This window comes from Schistocerca piceifrons, chromosome 7, assembly GCF_021461385.2.
Source record: "Schistocerca piceifrons isolate TAMUIC-IGC-003096 chromosome 7, iqSchPice1.1, whole genome shotgun sequence".
Lineage (NCBI taxonomy): Eukaryota > Metazoa > Arthropoda > Insecta > Orthoptera > Acrididae > Schistocerca > Schistocerca piceifrons.
Genome location: NC_060144.1, coordinates 43,302,708 through 43,323,927, shown reverse-complemented (window position 1 = coordinate 43,323,927; position 21,220 = coordinate 43,302,708). Strand labels below are relative to the sequence as shown.

Genomic DNA, 21,220 nt, shown 5'->3' with positions numbered 1-21,220 from the left:
ACCCGTGCCAACAATATTCCCCGCCATTTCAATTACCCATAAATACACTCCTGGCCACCGTAACTGCAACACACTGAAGGAAGCATGCGAATCAAGTGAAATTTACACCATGGGTTTGCAGCGATGAGATATGCAGCTGATTAGAATTTCAGCGCAGACGCACATCACGCGCGCATGTGGCGCCACCTCATAGCGCCATTTAAGGCTTGGCGATTTCGACGAGTGTACGTTCGGCACGTGTGTTTACCTTGTGGTTGTTTCACAAGACGATCAGTTATGCCTCGTAGACAACAGAGAACATCTTTTGATCAAGTATCCGAGTTCGACAGAGGAAGGATAGTGGCTTACCGATATTGTGGATTATCATACAGAGAAATCGCTAGTCGTGTTGGACGAAACCAAACAACTGTAATGCTGATATGTGACCATTGGATGCAGGAGGGTACGACGGACCGACATGGTCGATCGCATTCACCTCGGTGCACCACTGCACGTGCTGATAGGCAAATTGTGCGCATGGCAGTGACGGATCGCTCAGTGACATCCCGAACCATAGCACAGCACATTGCGTCTGGAACGCATCATCCAGTGTCTGCGCGTACCATTCGACGCCGTTTACGGCAGAGTGGTCTGTCCGCAAGACGTCCATTGCTTCGTCTACCATTGACGCAGAACTACAGACGTCTCCGTCGCCAATGGTGTGATGACAGACGGATGTGACGGCAGAATGGAATGACGTTGTCTTTAGTGACGAGGCACGCTTCTGTCTGCAGCACCACGATGGTCGGATTCGAGTGTGGAGACACCGTGGAGAGAGGATGCTGGACAGCTGCATTATGCACCGCCACACTGGTCTTCCACCGGGTATTATGGTATGGGGCGGGATTGGATATTACTCTCGCACGCCTCTAGTACGCATTGCCGGTACTTTAAATAGCCGGCGCTACATATCCGAGGTGCTGGAGCCAGTTGTCCTTCCTTACCTTCAGGGCTCGGCCACAGCCATACTTCAACAGGATAATGCGCGACCACACGTGGCACGCATTGTCCAAAGGTTCTTCGTCAATAACCAGATTGAATTGCTTCCCTGGCCGGCTCGCTCTCCGGATCTTTCGCCGATAGAAAACATGTGGTCCATGGTTGCTCAACGAGTGACCCAGATTACATCCCCGGCTGCCACACCAGATGATCTTTGGCAACGCGTGGAAGCTGCTTGGGCTGCTGTGCCCCAGGAACACATCCAACGTCTCTTTGACTCAATGCCGACACGTGTGGCAGCGGTGATCTCGAATAATGGCGGCTACTCTGGCTACTGATTCGGGCAGGAACCACATGTCACAGACGTCTGTAAACGTAATCATTTGACACTTGGTCAACATGTTATCTACAAAATAAATTTTGTTGTGCTACCTCTTGTCTTTCTTGGTGTTGCATTTACGGTGGCCAGCAGTGTATGTTGGAAATTTGTTCATTTCAGCACTGTTCATTTCTTGCTGTATTTACTTTGCCCGCGTCTGTGGGTGTGTTCGACGCACGTTGGAAACAAAACAACACGATGCACACCTTTAGACACTTGTCACACGAGATTTACGGCTGTGTAGTATTTTGACGTTAGTATCGTCGCTGAAATCAACGATCAATAGCTTTTACTACTTTTTAGAGAAACGCATTTTAGTGAAATGAAGTGATCGTGAGGCACTGTTGGCCGGGAAGCCCCGTTCGGGGAAGTTGGGCTGCCCGGTGCAAGCCTTATTGCACGTGTGACGCCACGTGGGGTGACTTGCGCGTCGGCGATGATGAAAATATGATGAGGACAACGCAGCACACAGTCTAGGGGCGGAGAAAATCTCCAACCCCGCCGGGAATCGAAGGCTGACCCGCTGCATGGGAGTCACTCAGCTAACTAGGCGGAAGTGGATTTTAATATCTGACAATGAAACATCACCAACTTGATGTGATATTGTAAGGTGATGAAAGCATACTTGCAAGATTTCAGCCCCAGCAATCGATCCTGTGCGAAAATCTGAGCCATAATTGCGACAGCAGGGTATTACGACATTCTGAATATACAGATTTTAAACGTGGCGCGCACCGGTTATTTGTGCCTCACTCCGTCCTGTAGCAGCCGCCCACTGCCCGCATCCCGAAGTACAGTACGGCAGAGTGACAACCAGAGCCCTCCTATTCGCTGAATGTTGATGGCGAGGAAGGTGGAGGCGGGAAGTGCCCAGCGTGTTCTCAAATCTTGCCCCAGAACACATGATACTCAACAAGAAAAATAGTAAGTAATGTGCGAGTACGTAATATGTCAAACTGAGGCACATATACATTCAATATTATTTTAACAGTACTCTCGTATTTATATTCTGCAGCTATATATGCACCTCAGAATCAAAATGAATAAACCCAAGTAACTGAACAATTATTACGAAATGATATTATTTATTTCCCGTTTACAATGTTATCAGGTCAGTCATGTTGAACAACAGGTCTGTTCCTGCAAACGTACTTCAGTTGAACAGTACCGCCTTTAAATTCAAATAAACCAAAACTGCAATATTAATCATTAAATAGAGCTACACAACTTATTTAAGGACACACTCATTTTTTCATTCATTTGCGCCTCATTTGTGCATCGCAACATAAGAATGTTCAAAGCCGCCCGGAATTAGCCGTGCGGTCTAAGGCGCTCCAGTCATGGACTGTACGGCTGGTCCCGGCGGAGGTTCGATTCCTCCCTCGGGCGTGGGTGTGTATGTTTGTCCTTAGGATGATTTAGGTTAAGTTGTGTGTAAGCTTAGGGACTGATGACCTTAGCAATTATGTCCCATAAGATTTCACACACATTTGAACATTTGAACAAGAATGTTCAAGGCATAGCGATGTCTGACACCAGCTGCGGGTTCTAAATGGCGCACTTTGACACAATGAACAAAGCATGTACCGAATGTAAAAACAGCATTTCACGTACCTCTTATTCCCCCCTCCCCTCCCTCCCCCTCCCCTACCGGTACGGAACTTGGCGCTCGGGCATTCGGCGAGTGAAGTGGGCCGGAGCAAGTGACAAACGTTGTTAATAGCTGTAGTTTAATAGCTGCACTTGCAGAAAGTCGTTACTTCATACAGTCAAATTAGAACCCAAAGATTCGGGCGGTATCGGTTGCTAGGGCTATCTTGCAAGCGTGCTTTTTTTCTCCGTAAAATATTGTGTCAAGTTGGTGATGTATCACTGTGAAAGATGCAATTTCCCACACCTCACCCGGTTACAACAATACGCAGTCAGTAGCTTTGTGCTTGTGATGTAGCCTTTGCTTTGTTATTGTTTCGTCCACGCTTTTTTGATTTTGATTCCGTTCTCATGTGAGCAAATATATCTACGGGGCCGACTTGGAAGGAAAACAAAAGGATGATATTTGTTCCTTTGTGTTCTGGTAGCAGCCGTGGTGAATGGACACATCCAGGAAGCGCGCTCGCAAGTTATATCAGATTCTGCTCATTGTTGTGGTGAGCTGAAAAATAATCGATGTTGCTGACACTACTTCAACCATCACATAAACCTTGAAGCTGGTATAGGATGATGTTTGGTTTGTGGGGCGCTCAACTGCGCTGTCATCAGCGCCTGTGCAAAGTCCCAATTTTTACACAGTCCCTTTCCTTTTCCCAATCCAGTCTAGACACTCTCGCTAATGATGATGATGAAATGATGAGGACAACATAAACACCCAGTCCCCCGGCCAGGAATCAAACCTGGGACCACGTGATCCAGAGACAGCAACGCTAGCCCCTAGACCAGAAGCTATTCTTTGTTCAAGAGCACTTGCACCATCCAGAATGATGAAAATAAAGTAGAGACGACATGAGGGATGTGGAAAGATTGCATGTTCAGATTTCGAGAGAGGGAGTAAGGAATTTTTGGTATTACATTGAAGAAACGGTAATATTTTAGTCGAAGGAGGAAGTGGAACAGCTCGCCTGGAGATGAGCCCGGCGCCCACTCACCATAGGCTGGATGCCATTGGCCAGCAGTTCGTCGATGACGTCATTGTAGTGGTCGATTCCCGCCTGGTTGATGTTGTCGGTGTCCCCGGTGGGCAGGATGCGCGGCCAGCTCAGCGAGAAGCGGTACACGTTCGCCTGCAAACCACAACAAACTCTTATCACGAGTCTTTGTAGGCGTTTATCGCGGCGCAGTTATGCCAGCCGGTCCAGTGCCAAGAACAGCTGAAGCGATGCGAGCATACAAAGGTACCTGCAAAGAATGTCACCAGAATATTATGTCCTTAGAGTCCTGTCATCATTGTGTAAGAGCAAGCGTCATTTAGTTACGTATTCTTCGTAACTGCACTCAATTCTTTGCCATGGAATTCATTTCTGGGAAAAAATGCAGTAAATATGAACGCAGTTTTCGAACTACAGTAAAGGACAATGAGAATTATACTCAAAAATATTAGCTGATCTCTGTTCAAACACTGGGGATTTTAACCACACCATTTCAGTATATTTACGGATCAGTTTTGCGCACAAACAATAACGCTGCCAACGTCAGCACAAAAAGCTCTGTCCATGGACATGAAACAAATTTTAGACTGAACTTACTTTCAACAAAGAAGAAACATAAATCTAGAAAGTTACTAGATAAATTGTGCATACGGTATTGCCTTTTTTTTCCTTCTAAAATCGCGAAATAATTTTTGCAGTATCCTGCAAGGACATCCAACGGTCAGCTTTCGATTAGTCGAGCAAACTCTTTAAATTATGTGATTGTCGCACCGTTGAAGAATCTTGGCATCTTTCGTGTTCTGGTCGGGTCTCCAGCCGATAAGAAATGCTGGCAGTTGTCGGGGACCCAAGGCACCGTAAATCTGAAAGGACACTGTATGGCGGTGTGTGTTCCACTGTCGGCGCGAGCCCGTTCGGAGACCTGCAGTGTTTGAGATTTTGGGTGCGCTCTTTCAATTACTTTGCCATTAATAAGTACCGATTTGTAATTTTAGTCGTGTGATGTATAGATTGGCACGTTTGTTTCGGATCATCCAGCGTACAGAACTTGCAGTGCCAACCAGGAAATTAATAAAAGAAGAAATTATAAACATGTTGTTGTTGTTGTTGTTGTTGTGGTCTTCAGTCCTGAGACTGGTTTGATGCAGCTCTCCATGCTACTCTATCCTGTGCAAGCTTCTTCATCTCCCAATACCTACTGCAACCTACATCCTTCTGAATCTGCTTAATGTATTCATCTCTTGGTCTCCCTCTACGATTTTTACCCTCCACGTTGCCCTCCAATACTAAATTGGTGATCCCTTGATGCCTCAGAACATGTCCTACCAGCCGATCCCTTCTTCTGGTCAAGTTGTGCCACAAACTTCTCCCCAATCCTATTCAATACTTCCTCATTAGTTATGTGATCTACCCATCTAATCTTCAGTATTCTTCTGTAGCACCACATTTCGAAAGCTTCTATTCTCTTCTTGTCCAAACTATTTATCGTCCATGTTTCACTTCCAAACAGGGCTACACTCCATACAAATACTTTCAGAAATGACTTTCTGACACTTAAATGTATACTCGATGTTAACAAATTTCTCTTCTTCAGAAACGCTTTCCTCGCCATTGCCAGTCTACATTTTATATCCTCTCTACTTCGACCATCATCAGTTATTTTGCTCCCCAAATAGCAAAACTCCTTTACTACTTTAAGTGTCTCATTTCCTAATCTAATTCCCTCAGCATCACCCGACTTAATTCGACTACATTCCATTATCCTCGTTTTGCTTTTGTTGATGTTCGTCTTATATCCTCCTTTCAAGACGCTATCCATTCCGTTCAACTGCTCTTCCAAGTCCTTTGCTGTCTCTGACAGAATTACAATGTCATCGACGAACCTCAAAATTTTTATTTCTTCTCCATGGATTTTAACACCTACTCCGAATTTTTCTTTTGTTTCCTTTACTGCTTGCTCAATATACTGATTGAATAACATCGGGGAGAGGCTGCAACCCTGTCTTACTCCCTTCCCAACAACTACTTCCCTTTCATGTCCCACGACTATTACAACTGCCATCTGGTTTCTGTACAAATTGTAAATAGCCGTTTGCTCCCTGTATTTTACCCCTGCCACCTTCAGAATTTGAAAGAGAGTATTCCAGTCAACATTGTCAAAAGCTTTCTCTAAGTCTACAAATGCTAGAAACGTAGATTTGCTTTTCCTTAATCTTTCTTCTAAGATAAGTCGTAAGGTCAGTATTGCCTTACGTGTTCCAGTGTTTCTACGGAATCCAAACTGATCTTCCCCGAGGTCGGCTTCTACTAGTTTTTCCATTCGTCTGTAAAGAATTCGTGTTAGTTTTTTGCAGCTGTGGCTTATTAAACTGACTGTTCGGTAATTTTCGCATCTGTCAACACCTGCTTTCTTTGGGATTGGAATTATTATATTCCTCTTGAAGTCTGAGGGTATTTCGCCAGTTTCATACATCTTGCTCACCAGATGGTAGAGTTTGTCAGGACTGGCTCTCCCACGGCCGTCAGTAGTTCCAATGGAATGTTGTCTACTCCGGGGGCCTTGTTTCGACTCAGAGCTTTCAGTGTTCTGTGAAACTCTTCACGCAGTATCGTATCTCCCATTTCATCTTCATCTACATCCTCTTCCATGTCCATAATATTGTCCTCAAGTACATTGCCCTTGTATAGACCCTGCATATACTCCTTCCACCTTTCTGCTTTCCCTTCTTTGCTTAGAACTGGGTTTCCATTTGAGCTCTTGATGTTCATACAAGTGGTTGTCTTATCTCCAAAGGTCTCTTTAATTTTCCTGTAGGCAGCATCTATCTTATCCATAGTGAAATGACCCTCTACATCCTTACATTTGTCCTCTAGCCATCCCTGCTTAGGCATTTTGCACTTCCTGTCGATCTCATTTTTGAGACGTTTGTATTTCTTTTTGCCTGCTTCATTTACTGCATTTTTATATTTTCTCCTTTCATCAATTAAATTCAATATTTCTTCTGTTACCCAAGGATTTCTACTAGCCCTCGTCTTTTTACCTACTTGATCCTCTGTTGCCTTCACTACTTCATCCCTCAAAGCTACCCATTCTTCTTCTACTGTATTTATTTCCCCCATTCCTGTCAATTGCTCCCTTATGCCCTCCCTGACACTCTGTACAACCTCTGGTTCTTTCAGTTTATCCAGGTCCCATCTCCTTAAGTTCCCACTTTTTGCAGTTTCTTCAGTTTTAATCTACAGGTCATAACCAATAGATTGTGGTCAGAGTAAACATCTGCCCCTGGAAATGTCTTACAATTTAAAACCTGGTTCCTAAATCTCTGTCTTACCATTATATAATCTATCTGATACCTTTTAGTATCTCCAGGGTTCTTCCGTGTATACAACCTCCTTTCATGACTCTTAAACCAAGTGTTAGCCATGATTAAGTTATGCTCTGTGCAAAAGTCTACGAGACGGCTTCCTCTTTCATTTCTCTCCCCCAATCCATATTCACCCACTACGTTTCCTTCTCTCCCTTTTCCTACTCTCGAATTCCAGTCACCCATGACTATTAAATTTTCGTCACCCTTCACTGTCTGAATAATTTCTTTTATCTCATCATACATTTCCTCAATTTCTTCGTCATCTGCAGAGCTAATTGGCATATAAACTTGTACTACTGTAGTAGGTGTGGGCTTCGTATCTATCTTGGCCACAATAATGCGTTCACTATGCTGTTTGTAGTAGCTTACCCGCATTCCTATTTTCCTATTCATTATTAAACCTACTCCTGCATTACCCCTATTTGATTTTGTGTTTATAACCCTGTAGTCACCTGACCAAAAGTCTTGTTCCTCCTGCCACCGAACTTCACTAATTCCCACTATGTCTAACTTTAACCTATCCATTTCCGTTTTTACATTTTCTAACCTACCTGCCCGATTAAGTGATCTGACATTCCACGTTCCGATCCGTAGAACGCCAGTTTTCTTTTTCCTGATAAGACGTCCACTTGAGTAGTCCCCGCCCGGAGATCCGAATGGGGGACTATTTTACCTCCGGAATATTTTACCCAACAGGACGCCATCATCATTTAATCATACAGTAAGGCTGCATGCCCTCGGGAAAAATTACGGACGTAGTTTCCCCTTGCTTTCAGCCGTTCGCAGTACCAGCACAGCAAGGCCTCTCAACAGATACCCCTCCATTGTGGTTGCACCAACGGTACGGCTATCTGTATCGCTGAGGCACGCAAGCCTCCCCACCAACGGCAAGGTCGATGGTTCATGAGGGGAGGATTATAAACATAGCAACACAAATTTGAAAAAATGATACAAGAAAATGGAAAGATAATTCTGACGAAACAGAACTTAAAAATCTAAAGAAAAACTGAAATCAGGAAACATCACAGTAATAAAATCTGAAAAAGGTGATAATGTTATCCTCATGAGCTCATCAGAAAAATTAATTTTATATTAACAACAGCCTCAGTTGCAATGTTTACCTAGGTGGACAAATCGTAGTTCCTTTTATTCTGCAGAAGGTTGGGTTATCCCAACTGAAACGTAGGTAAATCTAGATAACATTTCAACTGAGGGTGTTGTTAATTTAAAATTAATATTTATACAGTTGCTGACAGGGCCGTGAAATGTTGGAAGTATGAAAATAATCATCAGAAAAAAACAACATAAAAATATTAAAACGGAACCCAGCTAATAGATTTCAAACACATGTTAAAAACACGCTCAAAAGCATAGAGTATACATTTACGGACGGAGAGAAACAGAGACTTGTACAAAAAATGCTCAAGCCCCCAAAATGCAGTATCAACCAAAGGTCCACAAAGAAAATTATCCTGTCCCTCTGATAGTGAATTTCAGAGCAGATCTCATATACCTACTATCAAAACACATGCAGACACAGCTCACCCAATAATGTAAACTAGAAAATAATCGACCAATAAGAAATGCTTCTCAGCTAACGGTAGACGAACTAAATTTAAAAGTAAAGACACAAATAATGAAGAAAACTAACCAAACCATACCAACAAATACAACATGCACTGCCACAAAAATGACATATAGTGGCCTGCCACAACAATTTCATACGTAAAGTAGATAACACATTCAATAAACAAGGCATAAACATTGCTTACAAAACAAACAACTCAGTGCTAAAGCACATCCCAAAACTGAAATCAAAACGAGACAGATACCAACAATCTGACATCTGTCAGCTCAGTTCCAGGGATTGTGAAAATATAAACACTGTAATGACTGGCAGGACATTCAACATAGGATATAAAGAACACATAAGAGTATATATACACTGTAATGACTGGCAGGACATTCAACACAGGATATAAAGAACACATAAGAGTATTGAAACACATTAGAAGATCATCTAAAACAAGATTATCACAATCCATGCAGTATTGAAAAGGATATGAACATCATAAGAATCAGTAAAGACAGACACCACTCCTCCCCTTCAAAGAAAATAAAGAAAATTTCCACATACACAAAGCATTAACACAAAACAAACAGTTGCTCAATGATCAAATAAATATTGGGAACCAAACGCTATTAAATACAATAGAAAATATCATATGAAAAAGGAAAAAGTGTTTCACATCCATCGCCCTCTCCCACCTAAACCACCCCTCCCCCCCCCCCCCAATTTCGTTTCACTTCTTGCTTCTCACCTTCCCTCCCACTCACTCTCCATCACACTACTATGCACTTATGTCCACTCGTCTTTACTTCTCCCTACCCAATCTATTAATTAACACTCCATCCCTATTCCTTCATTACTCTTGTACAGTATATAAATATATAGAAACTTAAATAAATAGAATAACACACATACAAGTAACTAAAAAAAGTATAAGTCAAAGACAAACTAATGGTAGAGCTATGTTGGCAACACTACTAAGGACAATGCACACTTCAAAGTATATAAATAATCAATAAACAGTGGTGTACGAGAAAGTGTGCTGTGTGAAACGTAAGAAATGCATAGTTCTGCAAAACAACGGAAAATTAGGTTTGAAGTATGTGTATAATGAAGAAAGACACCAACGACGTGCTAGTAGAAGGCATTTCCTGATGTAGACGAGAAATCAGGCAAGAATATCCCTAAGTAAAATCCAACAGATTGTTAACGAACTCGTTTTTGATCTTAAAAACAAATCAGGCTGTAAATATCTTTAACTACAAGCTGCTGATGATACTTTACCTCAATAAAACGAAACGCGTGTGGTGAAAAAATAAAGGAAAACACTCGTTTCCTTGTAGTTGTAATGATGGGACCAAAATACCCCGAGGAATTGCACTGATTCTTAATGTAACGTGGTATTCATGCGCGTGGCATCACAACGGCTCAAGTCGTTTTTCGTAAGGTGGAAGCTGATTTGCACAATACATTCGGTTTTTAATCTTATCGTCGTCTTCTGTATTAAGAATAGGTCGTCTTCTGTATTATGAATAGCTGCATGTCTTTGTTGAACACATATGTAGAGAATACATATTTTAAAGCTTTCTGTCAGAACTTCAATTAATGTTATGTGTACTAAGAATCCATGTGATTTTTACTGTCTTGTCTCCACAGACGAAACAATATACTAGGGAAACGTTAAACTCCGGTTTAATGTGAAAACTATTAAAGCTTTTTAAATAAAACAAACGTTGTTAACATTCCACATGGCAATGTGCAACGTAACTATATGCATGAGAAACAGCGTGCTGTTATCGAATTTCGAATTCGGAAAGATCGTCAACAATTGGAGCACCCTCTCTTTCATAATGACAATGTGAGAACACACATGAGTGCTGCGACATCTGCAACAATCAGTCGCCTTTAGTTCACTGTCACTGATTCTCCATACAGTTCAGACTTGGTCCCATCGATTTTATTCTGTTTCCAAAACTTAAAGAAGACCTCTGACATATCGATGAAGCGGTTGAAGCAGAAGTGAGGTTGGGGCTCCGTCAACAAAATGAGACATTCTACAGTGACGGTATAACAAACCGGTCTCTCATTAGGAGAAATGTGTTTGTCGCCAGGGTGACTATGTTGAGAAACAAATACGTAGTCATGAGTAATAAATATGGAGAACGTTAATAACGTCCGTTTTATATAAAAAATTCAGTTTTGAGCACGTCCCGATAGCGACTGTATTCAGTGTTCCTGTCACTATATTGCCCTCCTAAGCTGTTCACCTGTTCTTCAACACATGGCAGCTACACGCTGGTGCAGCACTGTCTTTTCGGCACCTGTTTCTGAAATATTGATGATTGATTGTGTGAATAATCAAATACTTCAGTTGTACACGATTATTAAAGTTCATTAATAGTAAATATACCGCTCTGTCAACGAGTAATTTACAAGTGAATGAAGGTAATCAATCACAGTCATATTTCTATTGGTTTAACGAAGTAATTCAGTGATAAATCTTTCCGACTCCAAGCCAAGTAATTATAGTCACGAGGAAGATCCTCATAGCATTAATTTTGCTATAAGCTGTGCGGTCACATGGCAGTTTCAGCCTTACAGGGGCTCAGCACTCATTTTCTTGGTACGAGCTTGGCGGCCGTGGGGTTCCTGAGTTGGGTACTGATGAACAACGGCAGTCCTCTGTTACCATAAGCTCCGGGTGTGGTTCAGCGACCACCGGGTGGCGCCGTGGTAGGACGATGTGTGTCAGAGAGATCAGAGATCTTGGCTTAACTTCCCGGGTCGCGAGAACGGTGGAACCTCTATAAAAAGAAACCTCACTTTCATGTTGTGCTGCATGCTGATGAGATGCGTGGCTTTGAAGGAGGAACAGTCGCCAGTGCGCAACCTCTGAGGAGCCTGCCGCACCTCCGTTGTTTAGGGCTTACTCAGGCAAGCAGCGTTCTGTGTGGGTGGACATTCTTCCCTAGCTGCTCGAAGGAACACCATGAAGTCTAAAAGACGTGTTTGTACTCCGAGTGGTTCGGGTGGGCCATTTTGTAGTATTAACACCCAGAATCTGAAGAGGTCTCTTGTGGCTAGTCCACCTCAGTCATCTCAGACTTACAACGACAGTAATAAAATTGTCAGACACATCCTGTGATAGATAACTGAGCCGTGTGTCGGCTCTCAACATATATCGCGCTGTTAAGATTGTTCTGAGTGCTTCCATTCCATCGTTTATTGATTCTTTCATATTTATCGTTATGCTGCGTACGATTCTGTTGAGATTCCCCTCTGGCGGCGTGTCTGGTCTTATCGATCTTCGAGTCGTTGCTTCCTGTTAGCCTTGTGTAAGGGAATAAGATCTTTGGGGGGATGGCCTGTTGGTTGCCTAGCGGTGACGAGTCGGTCGGTCGGGTTTTAAAATCGGGACTTAGAGAATGTCGTACGATGAGACCGCAGCGTGGCGTGGCGGTGGAGAGTTGGCTGTTGTTCCGAGAAGCCGCGTGGTATATCCTGGCAGTGCGAGACGTGTGGGACGAGTTGACGGGACAAGGCTGTAAGCTCTTGCTGTGAACACCCGGGGGCCACGGCTGTGGTTCCGAGTCACCACTTGGTGGGAGCAGCAACGGATGTCTTTAAATTGTCCGTCTGGAGGCGGGAATGATGGACTAGTAACTCGCCTAACCTGAGGAGTGGTGTTTCGCCGCCGTGGGTGCAGAGAAGACGAGGGCTCGGGTGACAGAGCGCGTGGTTGCGTGACTGTGCCCAGTTGGGTACGCTGGCGACGTGGACACGGTCGGGTGTGAGGAACCTTTGCATCGGAGTTCACCTGCTGTTTCTCTGATAAACTGCAAGTTAAGTTGGTTAAAGGTTTAGATGTTAATTGAAGAATTTTGGTTTGTGCAACCAGCGTCTTTTCTGCCTTGTGGCCTCCTGCGTTCGGGTTTCCTGTCTCTGTCGTCGGTGTAATTATAGACAGTGACCTTTTGACTTCTTATTAGTACTGCCTGGGAGGAAGTGTATTTTTGGGCGAGGATTATGGTTCCTGATTTGTTTCCTCCTCCTCCCCTGGCCTCGCGTGAGGTTGATGTGATTGCTGAATCTGAGGCGTTGTGGTTCTGTTAGTCTGCTTCTAGCATCCTTCGGGAGACAATTGTGGCCGCCCTTACACCCGGTTGGTTAATTATTTCTATCCCAGGACATTTTGGTGGCAGCACATGGTATTAAAGTTGCTAGTTATTGTAAAATGTTAAATGGTTGTATTTTACTCTGATCGTTTCTGGCCACTGTTCAAAAACGTTAAGTCTGCCTTTCATTGGTGGGTTTTTTAAAATTATGTTGCTTTAAAATTGTTAGTTATTGTAAAAGGTGAATGACTGTATCTTTACTTTGATTGTTTTAATCTACTTGGCATCCTTTGAAAATGCTGGTTCTGCCTCCCTGTTAGCGAGCCCTTGTAATTTAATATCTTGTTGTGCCAAAATTTAAAAGAAGTGGCTCCCTACATTTTCGGTAGCGAAATTATATGCAAATTGGTATTTTTGTTTCATTGCTTGGAAAGTTTTAATTTTGTTATTCAATGCTTTATCAAAGTCTGTTTTAAGTAAAATGGGGTGGCTATTAACGGTAAAGTAAAGTTTTTAATTTCATTACTTGGAAAATTTTGATTTGTTATCAAATGTTTTAGCAAAGCCGGTTTTACGTAAAATGGCTTGGCCGTTAACTGTAAACTAATTGCTTTGAAAAGGCACTTATGCCTGCTAGCTTTTTTGTATCTGTTCCTGGTCAAGTGCTAAAGAAATGAATTTTAATGATTGAAGTAATCAATAAAGAAATTGTAAATTGCAACTCGACGGTAACCAACTAATTTTAGCCCCGTTTCCCAACTGGGGGTTTTCCTTGATTAATCATAGCACCCGTCTAAATAACATCTTTGTTGGCATGAAATGTGTGGACGGTTCTTTTGAAAAATTGTCGCCATTCTATATCCATAAAGCTCTCGAGTGACTTGCAGGGCAACTCAAATCTATCAAGAGGATTTGGTCACCAGCTGGAGGCTGTGAAGGTTCCCCAAGTACAGAAGCTGTTGAATACCAAGCTGCTTGGAGAAGATCCCATCAACAGTCAGCTGCACATTGGGATAAATAGTGTTAAAGGTGTTGTCACATGTCGGACATTATGGATATGGGTATACAAGAACTGCAACAGGGTTAGGAAAGTACAATAGTGACTGAAGTCCAGAACGTTATGAAAAGGGTTGATGGTGAGCTTCAAAAGCCAGTCTAATTTATCCTGACATTCTGTCTGTCGAAATTTCCTGGGTACGTTGTATCAGGCTTTCTCCACCATAAGATTACACTTTATATCCCAAATCCAATGCGCTGCTTCAAGTGCCAATGCTTCAGCCACAGCCGGGATACGTGTGGACAATGTGGTAGCACAACACACGATCAAGGATTCCAGTGCACTATCCCATCCAGCTGTGTTAACTGTTTGCAGGCCCATTCGATTTGGAGCAGGGAGTGTCCTGCCATCGCTGAACAAAAGGAGATTCTGGAAATTAAAGTCACGCGATGTGCCTCATACTCTGTCACAAAGAAGGAATTTAAGGCCATGCAGCCACCAAGTTTTGTCAGCTCTTTTGCCTCAACGTTGAAGTAGCCTGCCCAGAATGTCAGTTTTAGCACCCAGTCTCTGGCGGTTGAGCAGGGCACATCTACCTACACCGGTAAATGCAGCTGTCAGCCAGCGCTGCTTGTGCCACAGTCTTCCTATCGCATAAACGTTGAAAGTTGGCGAATATAAAGTCGGCCTGGACAGAAACCGTCACCGTAGACATCAGAAGAGATCTGGCAGAGTGTTTCTGGTACATCGACCTTGCCACCGCTCCCAAACTCTAAGCTGGAGATGAAAACTGAATGGCCAAAGTTATTTGCTCCAAAGGCATTGGACTTTTCGACCTTATTGCTGTCTGGTTGATCTCTCAATGACTATACCATCCCCAATATTGACGTCAACGTTTGCCTGAGGGAACCACAGAGTCCCTCAAGTGACCTGCCTCCGCTGCAGTCTTTCCACCATGACAGAACGGCGAGAGATAGAGAATCTCACCGATAAACTGTCTTCCATCCTGCAGTGGAACTTGAGTGGCTTCAGGACACATGTGGAAGAACTACGTCTGTTAACTTAGACCGATTTGTCTCTGTCTTAAAGATACATATTTCAAATTTATACATATTTCAAATTTCTGACGCTCATGAGCTACGTGGCTACATTCCTCAAAAGAAGAACGACCTCAGTTGAGACAGAGCTAAAGGACGAGTGGCAATTTTCATCAACAACGCCTACGTCTCCTCGCTTCTCTCCATTACAACCAGGCTGCAAGCAGTCTCTGTATCGATACATGCGTCTTCAGTCCAAAAAATATTCTCTTTGCACGCCGCCACATCAGGTGTTACGAAGAAGCTCTCTATGGCCTCTATTACTCATTTCCTCCTCCGCTTTATCCAGTGTGGCGATTTTAAAGCACAGAAGGTGCTTTGGGGCTCTGCAACCACCTGGCCCAGGGATAGAGCGATTGAGAGCCTTCCGTTGTCCTTGTATGCACGTTTGCTGAATATTGGGCGGAATACACACTTCAGCACTGGTTCACGGTCGTTCACTGCCACAGATCTCTCGGTATACTGCCCAGCTCTCACAAACACCGCCCAATGGGAAGTGATTGATGATTTGCACTCAAGTGACCACTTCCCAGTCTGGATTTACCAGTCACACAGAGTAGTGCCCAGAAGACATCTGCCATAATGGATGTTTCGTAGGGCAGACTCAACGCTTTACAGCCAACTCGCCATGTTTAAACACCCTGACAGTTCCTGGAATGGGTGTATCATGTTACTCACGTGTCCCACCACGACACTGAAGCATCTACCGCCTTCAACTTTTGTAGGCGTCACTTCCTGAGTTGCGTGTAATATTACGGTAAATTGGTAATTTTTACTTTTTGGACCGTCTGACTACAACTGAATGAAACACAATTTTCATGCCATACGCGTTTCGCCTTTATTCTGTGCAAGCCATATTCAGTGGCCTGGAATATGTACACATTTTTACTATTTAGTTTACATTTTGGGCAATGTACCTATAGGTTATAAACAGTTCTGGTGGTTGGTTTTTGCTATTATGTAGTAGTATTTGGAACTGTACTTACAGGTTGCGTGGACGATTTTCTACATATTACGCTTCTGTTCCATTTTTGGTGTCGTTCCTCTTCTTATAAATGCCGCTTCCGGTTTTTTCCCACATTTCACAGCGCTAGGAACTGAACACTTGTTTTGGTGTAATGCTTTGGTTTGTGTTGCCGACTGTCGGATGTTATTGCCAAAGATCGAATGTTATTGCCAACTTTCGAGTGTAACATTTGAAGTATCTGTGATCTGTTTGTGTATACATTGTGCGTGCGTGTGTGTGTGTGTGTGTGTGTGTGTGTGTGTGTGTGTCTGTGTGTTTTGGTGTGATCAAGTGTGAAAATCCGTATACCGCTGTGAACAGTATTCTTAAGATAATTACCACAGCGAGACACTCTAACACAACAATGGCTATAAAGTTTACCGTACCGAGAAGATACGCGTCACGAAATTAACGTTGTACTATGTTCATTATCAATATCGCCATTAACAACTGCCATTTGGAAATCACTGCTGGATAAAGGATTCCCCTAGGCTTTTCCAAGCACTACGGTCTTTCGCGTTATCATTAACTTTTTGCTCTTCTCTTGATTTATGTTCCTGTTTATCTAGTCATTGCCTTCAACTACAGCAGATGTAAAGACTAACACTCCGTTCTGTGTCTTGACTGTTAATTTATACGATTTTCACTTTTACCTTGGTTATATATTTTTTATTTTATTGTAATTAATTTTCAAGCTTATTTTCAAACTTGTTCTATTAAGTGTGATTCTTGACATTTCCTCGGCGTCCTGAACGATCGATGCGGTTTCGGGATTGCAGCCGGATCATGTTGGCTTCTTGCAACAATATTTCGGCTGGCAAACGTCCAGATATCTTCAGGAGAGTGTTCTGTTAAGTTTTTTACTTTTCTTGCTGAATTTCATCTGCACTAGAGGTCTACAGTACAATCCATCAGCAAAAGGAAAGTGGTTCAAATATGTTCCATCAACACGTATCCCTTCTTAGTTTCCTGAGTGTAAGGGCCTGAAAACTTCCTCCATGATTGCTGAGAACGGCTTTGATCATATGGAATATTCTTGCCTGACGCCACTTAAAATTTTATTTTTCCGGTAGCTTGATGAAGGCCAGTTGGAAGCTACAACATTCTTGTATATATTCATCAGTGTATCAGAAGAGGTTCGATCATCGCCTTGTTTATGAAGGGCGTGGGTACAGATTTTCTGAAACTGAGTCAAATATTTTCTAGAAATCTACCATTCGCAGGCAATTTGATAATCTGTAGTCTCCGTTTCGTCCTGGACTTTCATTCATCTCTTTGCAACTGGGCCACGTCTAACGCATGGCGAGGTGGCGCAGTGGTTAGCACACTGGACTCGCATTCGGGAGGACGACGGTTCAATCCCGTCTCCAGCCATCCTGATTTAGGTTTTCCGTGATTTTCCTAAATCGTTTCAATCAAATGCCGGGATGGTTCCTTTGAAAGGGCACGGCGGATTTCCTTCCCAATCCTTCCCTAACCCGAGCTTGCGCTCCGTCTCTAATGACCTTGTTGTCGACGGGACGTTAAACACTAACCACCACCACCATCTAACGCATGCTTGATCATCTAAAATCGATTATCTCTCTTTGCAGTTGGTAGCAGGTGGTAGAGGACGCTGATGGATTTACAGTTTGTTATCTCTTGCCCTTCTCCAGTTTAGAGAAAGAGAACAACTGCAGCATTGTTTAGTCCACTGACATACTGTGAATAATTTGGCATGCGCCTCTGGTACTTCTTTTCCTTCAGCTTGAGCCATTTCTATCGTAACATCATCTGTAGGTGTCCTTCGTTTCTTCATTAACATGCGAACAAGAATGCAGGTTCAGTGTCGTGACAGTCATCACGTAGACGGGTCTGATGGTCAGAAGGAACAGGATTGTGAGGATACATATGGGGAGCTGACTTTTGGAAATTGATATTTGGAGCTTGAAATGGAGAAAGGTACTTATCTCCACGTCAGTAATATTTGGTTACTAGTTCAGAGATAAAAGCGGCAGTGTCCGTGGCGCTCAACCCGTGAATGGCTTCTGGCCTGACTGCTGGTGGAATTTGGTCTTTCACTAGCCGCGGCACTAGGAGGGGGAGGGGGAGGGTGGCAAGCCCAGCTGCCCCGGGGGCTCCTCTTGTCACCGGTAAAGATGCCCGATATTCGGTCTGTTAGCGGACTGGATGGAGCTGCAACCGTCTTGCAAGGACTAAAATCTCTCTTCTATGCGGGACTGAGGGGCTGCCAAGTCTCGAGTTTAGCGTCCTACCCGCCACACATTAACTAGGAGGACTACGTATAAAGGTAACCAGAGCTTGCCTTAATTTTCCTTGCATGTGACTCGATAAAATTCCGAAATGGATGCTTCACGTTGGCACACAGTTTCTGCTTCTGAATCTCTCACGAAGAACTGATACACACTATCGCAGTCGTTTGTTCACGTAAATAATTGTTGTCTTACATTCATGTTACTTGTAATGAGCACTGCAAGATCAAAACAGATACCACGAAAGTGCGGTAACACAAAAATCCTCACTAAGTATTTAATGTGCCTTCTGAGTGAGACACGCACGTCGGATGAAAACGGAACTGCGGCGAAACCTAACAGACAAACGTCAACACGTCAAAATGGAAACAAAGGTTTCTTGACAGTTATTAACAAAAACTGCAAACGACCATCACTGAACTTACATAAAACATAATAAATGTACTGCGCAGGTTCAGTCTACATTATTAGAAATAATCCATGATGGTCAATCAATAAATGAAACAGTATATATTAAGTTCTTAGCCGTAGGTATTAATAAGACCTTGAACTGGAAGCTACATGTTGCAGATTAATATAAATTTCTAAGGTTGGTGACTTTTTTGTTAGGAATAATATTAGATTTTTTACATCAAAATGTTGACGATCGCTTTTCAGCAACAAAGATAACATTAATAAAACAGATACTAGAAGGAGAAATGACTTACGTTCTCCTTCACTCAGCTATACCGCGGCACAGTAAGGAGTGAGGTATTCAGCCGAAAACATCTGAGTCCACTTACAGGGTTATTACAAATGATTGAAGCGATTTCACAGCTCTACAATAACTTTATTATTTGAGATATTTTCACAATGCTTTGCACACACATACAAAAACTCAAAAAGTTTTTTTAGGCATTCACAAATGTTCGATATGTGCCCCTTTAGTGATTCGGCAGACATCAAGCCGATAATCAAGTTCCTCCCACACTCGGCTCAGCATGTCCCCATCAATGAGTTCGAAAGCATCGTTGATGCGAGCTCACAGTTTTTGCACGTTTCTTGGTAGAGGAGTTTTAAACACTGAATCTTTCACATGACCCTACAAAAAGAAATCGCATGGGGTTAAGTCGGGAGAGCGTGGAGGCCATGACATGAATTGCTGATCATGATCTCCACCACGACCGATCCATCGGTTTTCCAATCTCCTGTTTAAGAAATGCCGAACATCATGATGAAAGTGCGGTGGAGCACCATCCTGTTGAAAGATGAAGTCGGCGCTGTCGGTCTCCAGTTGTGGCATGAGCCAATTTTGCAGCATGTCCAGATACACGTGTCCTGTAACGTTTTTTTCGCAGAAGAAAAAGGGGCTATAAACTTTAAACCGTGAGATTGCACAAAACACGTTAACTTTTGGTGAATTGCGAATTTGCTGCACGAATGCGTGAGGATTCTCTACTGTCCAGATTCGCACATTGTGTCTGTTCACTTCACCATTAAGGAAAAATGTTGCTTCATCACTGAAAACAAGTTTCACACTGAACGCATCCTCTTCCATGAGCTATTGCAACCGCGCCGAAAATTCAAAGCGTTTAACTTTGTCATCGGGTGTCAGGGCTTGTAGCAATTGTAAACGGTAAGGCTTCTGCTTTAGCCTTTTCCGTAAGATTTTATAAACCGTCGGCTGTGGTACGTTTAGCTCCCTGCTTGCTTTATTCGTCGACTTCCGCGGGCTACGCGTGAAACTTGCTCGCACGCGTTCAACCGTTTCTTCGCTCACTGCAGGCCGACCCGTTGATTTCCCCTTACAGAGGTATCCAAAGCTTTAAACTGCATATACCATCGCCGAATGGAGTTAGCAGTTGGTGGATCTTTGTTGAACTTCGTCCTGAAGTGTCGTTGCACTGTTATGACTGACTGACGTGAGTGCATTTCAAGCACGACATTCGCTTTCTCGCCTCCTGTCGCCATTTTGTCTCACTGCTCTCTCGAGCGCTCTGGCGGCAGAAACATGAAGTGCGGCTTCAGCCGAACAAAACTTTGAGTTTTTCTACGTATCTGTAGTGTGTCGTGACCATATGTCAATGAATGGAGCTACAGTGAATTTATGAAATCGCTTCAATCATTTGTAATAGCCCTGTACTTACTGACGTGGATTTCTTGGAACACAAAATGGAAACGTATTTTTGACTACTCCTTCCCTTCTTCTCCATAGGAGAGTGATGGAACGTGTATCGTTATAGTGTGTGTGTGTGTGTGTGTGTGTGTATGTGTGCGCGCGCATATATATATATATATATATATATATATATATATATATATATATATATATATATATATATATATATATATATATATATATATATGTGTGTGTGTGTAAATAGCTTAAGACACTCATGTATATGATCAGGAAATTGCTAATGTACCACTGGGAAAATGTACTATAATCGGAAAATTGACTTAGTTGGTGCATCGCTGTCCGTGTTTTACATTAATGACGAGGTATAAAAATTTTTACACATGACACACTTATCACCTATAACGAAATACCATCTCAAAAAAATAGTTGTATAGGTTGTCCAGTCAGTTTTTGACAAGAATTCCAAATGATGCAATGATTGGCTACGTGCTTTATATGTTCTGTAATGTAAAATTCTGGACTTGGCGAAAATCAGAAGAATAACATCCTATGACTGCAAGATCACAGACACAACTGGAAAGATTTCAATACATATACTCAATCTACTCAATAGTATGGCACCTATACCAGGTGGGACTTTCACAGAGCAACAAAGACATCCAAAGAAGGGGAGCACTAGTGGCCACAGGTTTGCTTC

General features: G+C 42.9%; 1 protein-coding gene and 1 non-coding gene across 2 annotated transcripts in view; one reads left to right on the top strand and one right to left on the bottom strand.

Moving 5' to 3' along the window:
* The window catches only part of LOC124805410 (myrosinase 1-like), a 120,545-nt gene that overhangs the window by 44,705 nt on the left and 54,620 nt on the right, over positions 1 to 21,220 (bottom strand). Inside the window, exon 4 of the mRNA XM_047265971.1 lies at positions 4,000 to 4,134. Coding sequence (XP_047121927.1) covers positions 4,000 to 4,134 — 135 coding nt within the window. The remainder of the gene's footprint in view (positions 1 to 3,999; positions 4,135 to 21,220) is intronic.
* On the top strand, positions 17,454 to 17,526 carry Trnaa-cgc. The gene has a single exon. It is a non-coding gene; the product is annotated as a tRNA-Ala (tRNA).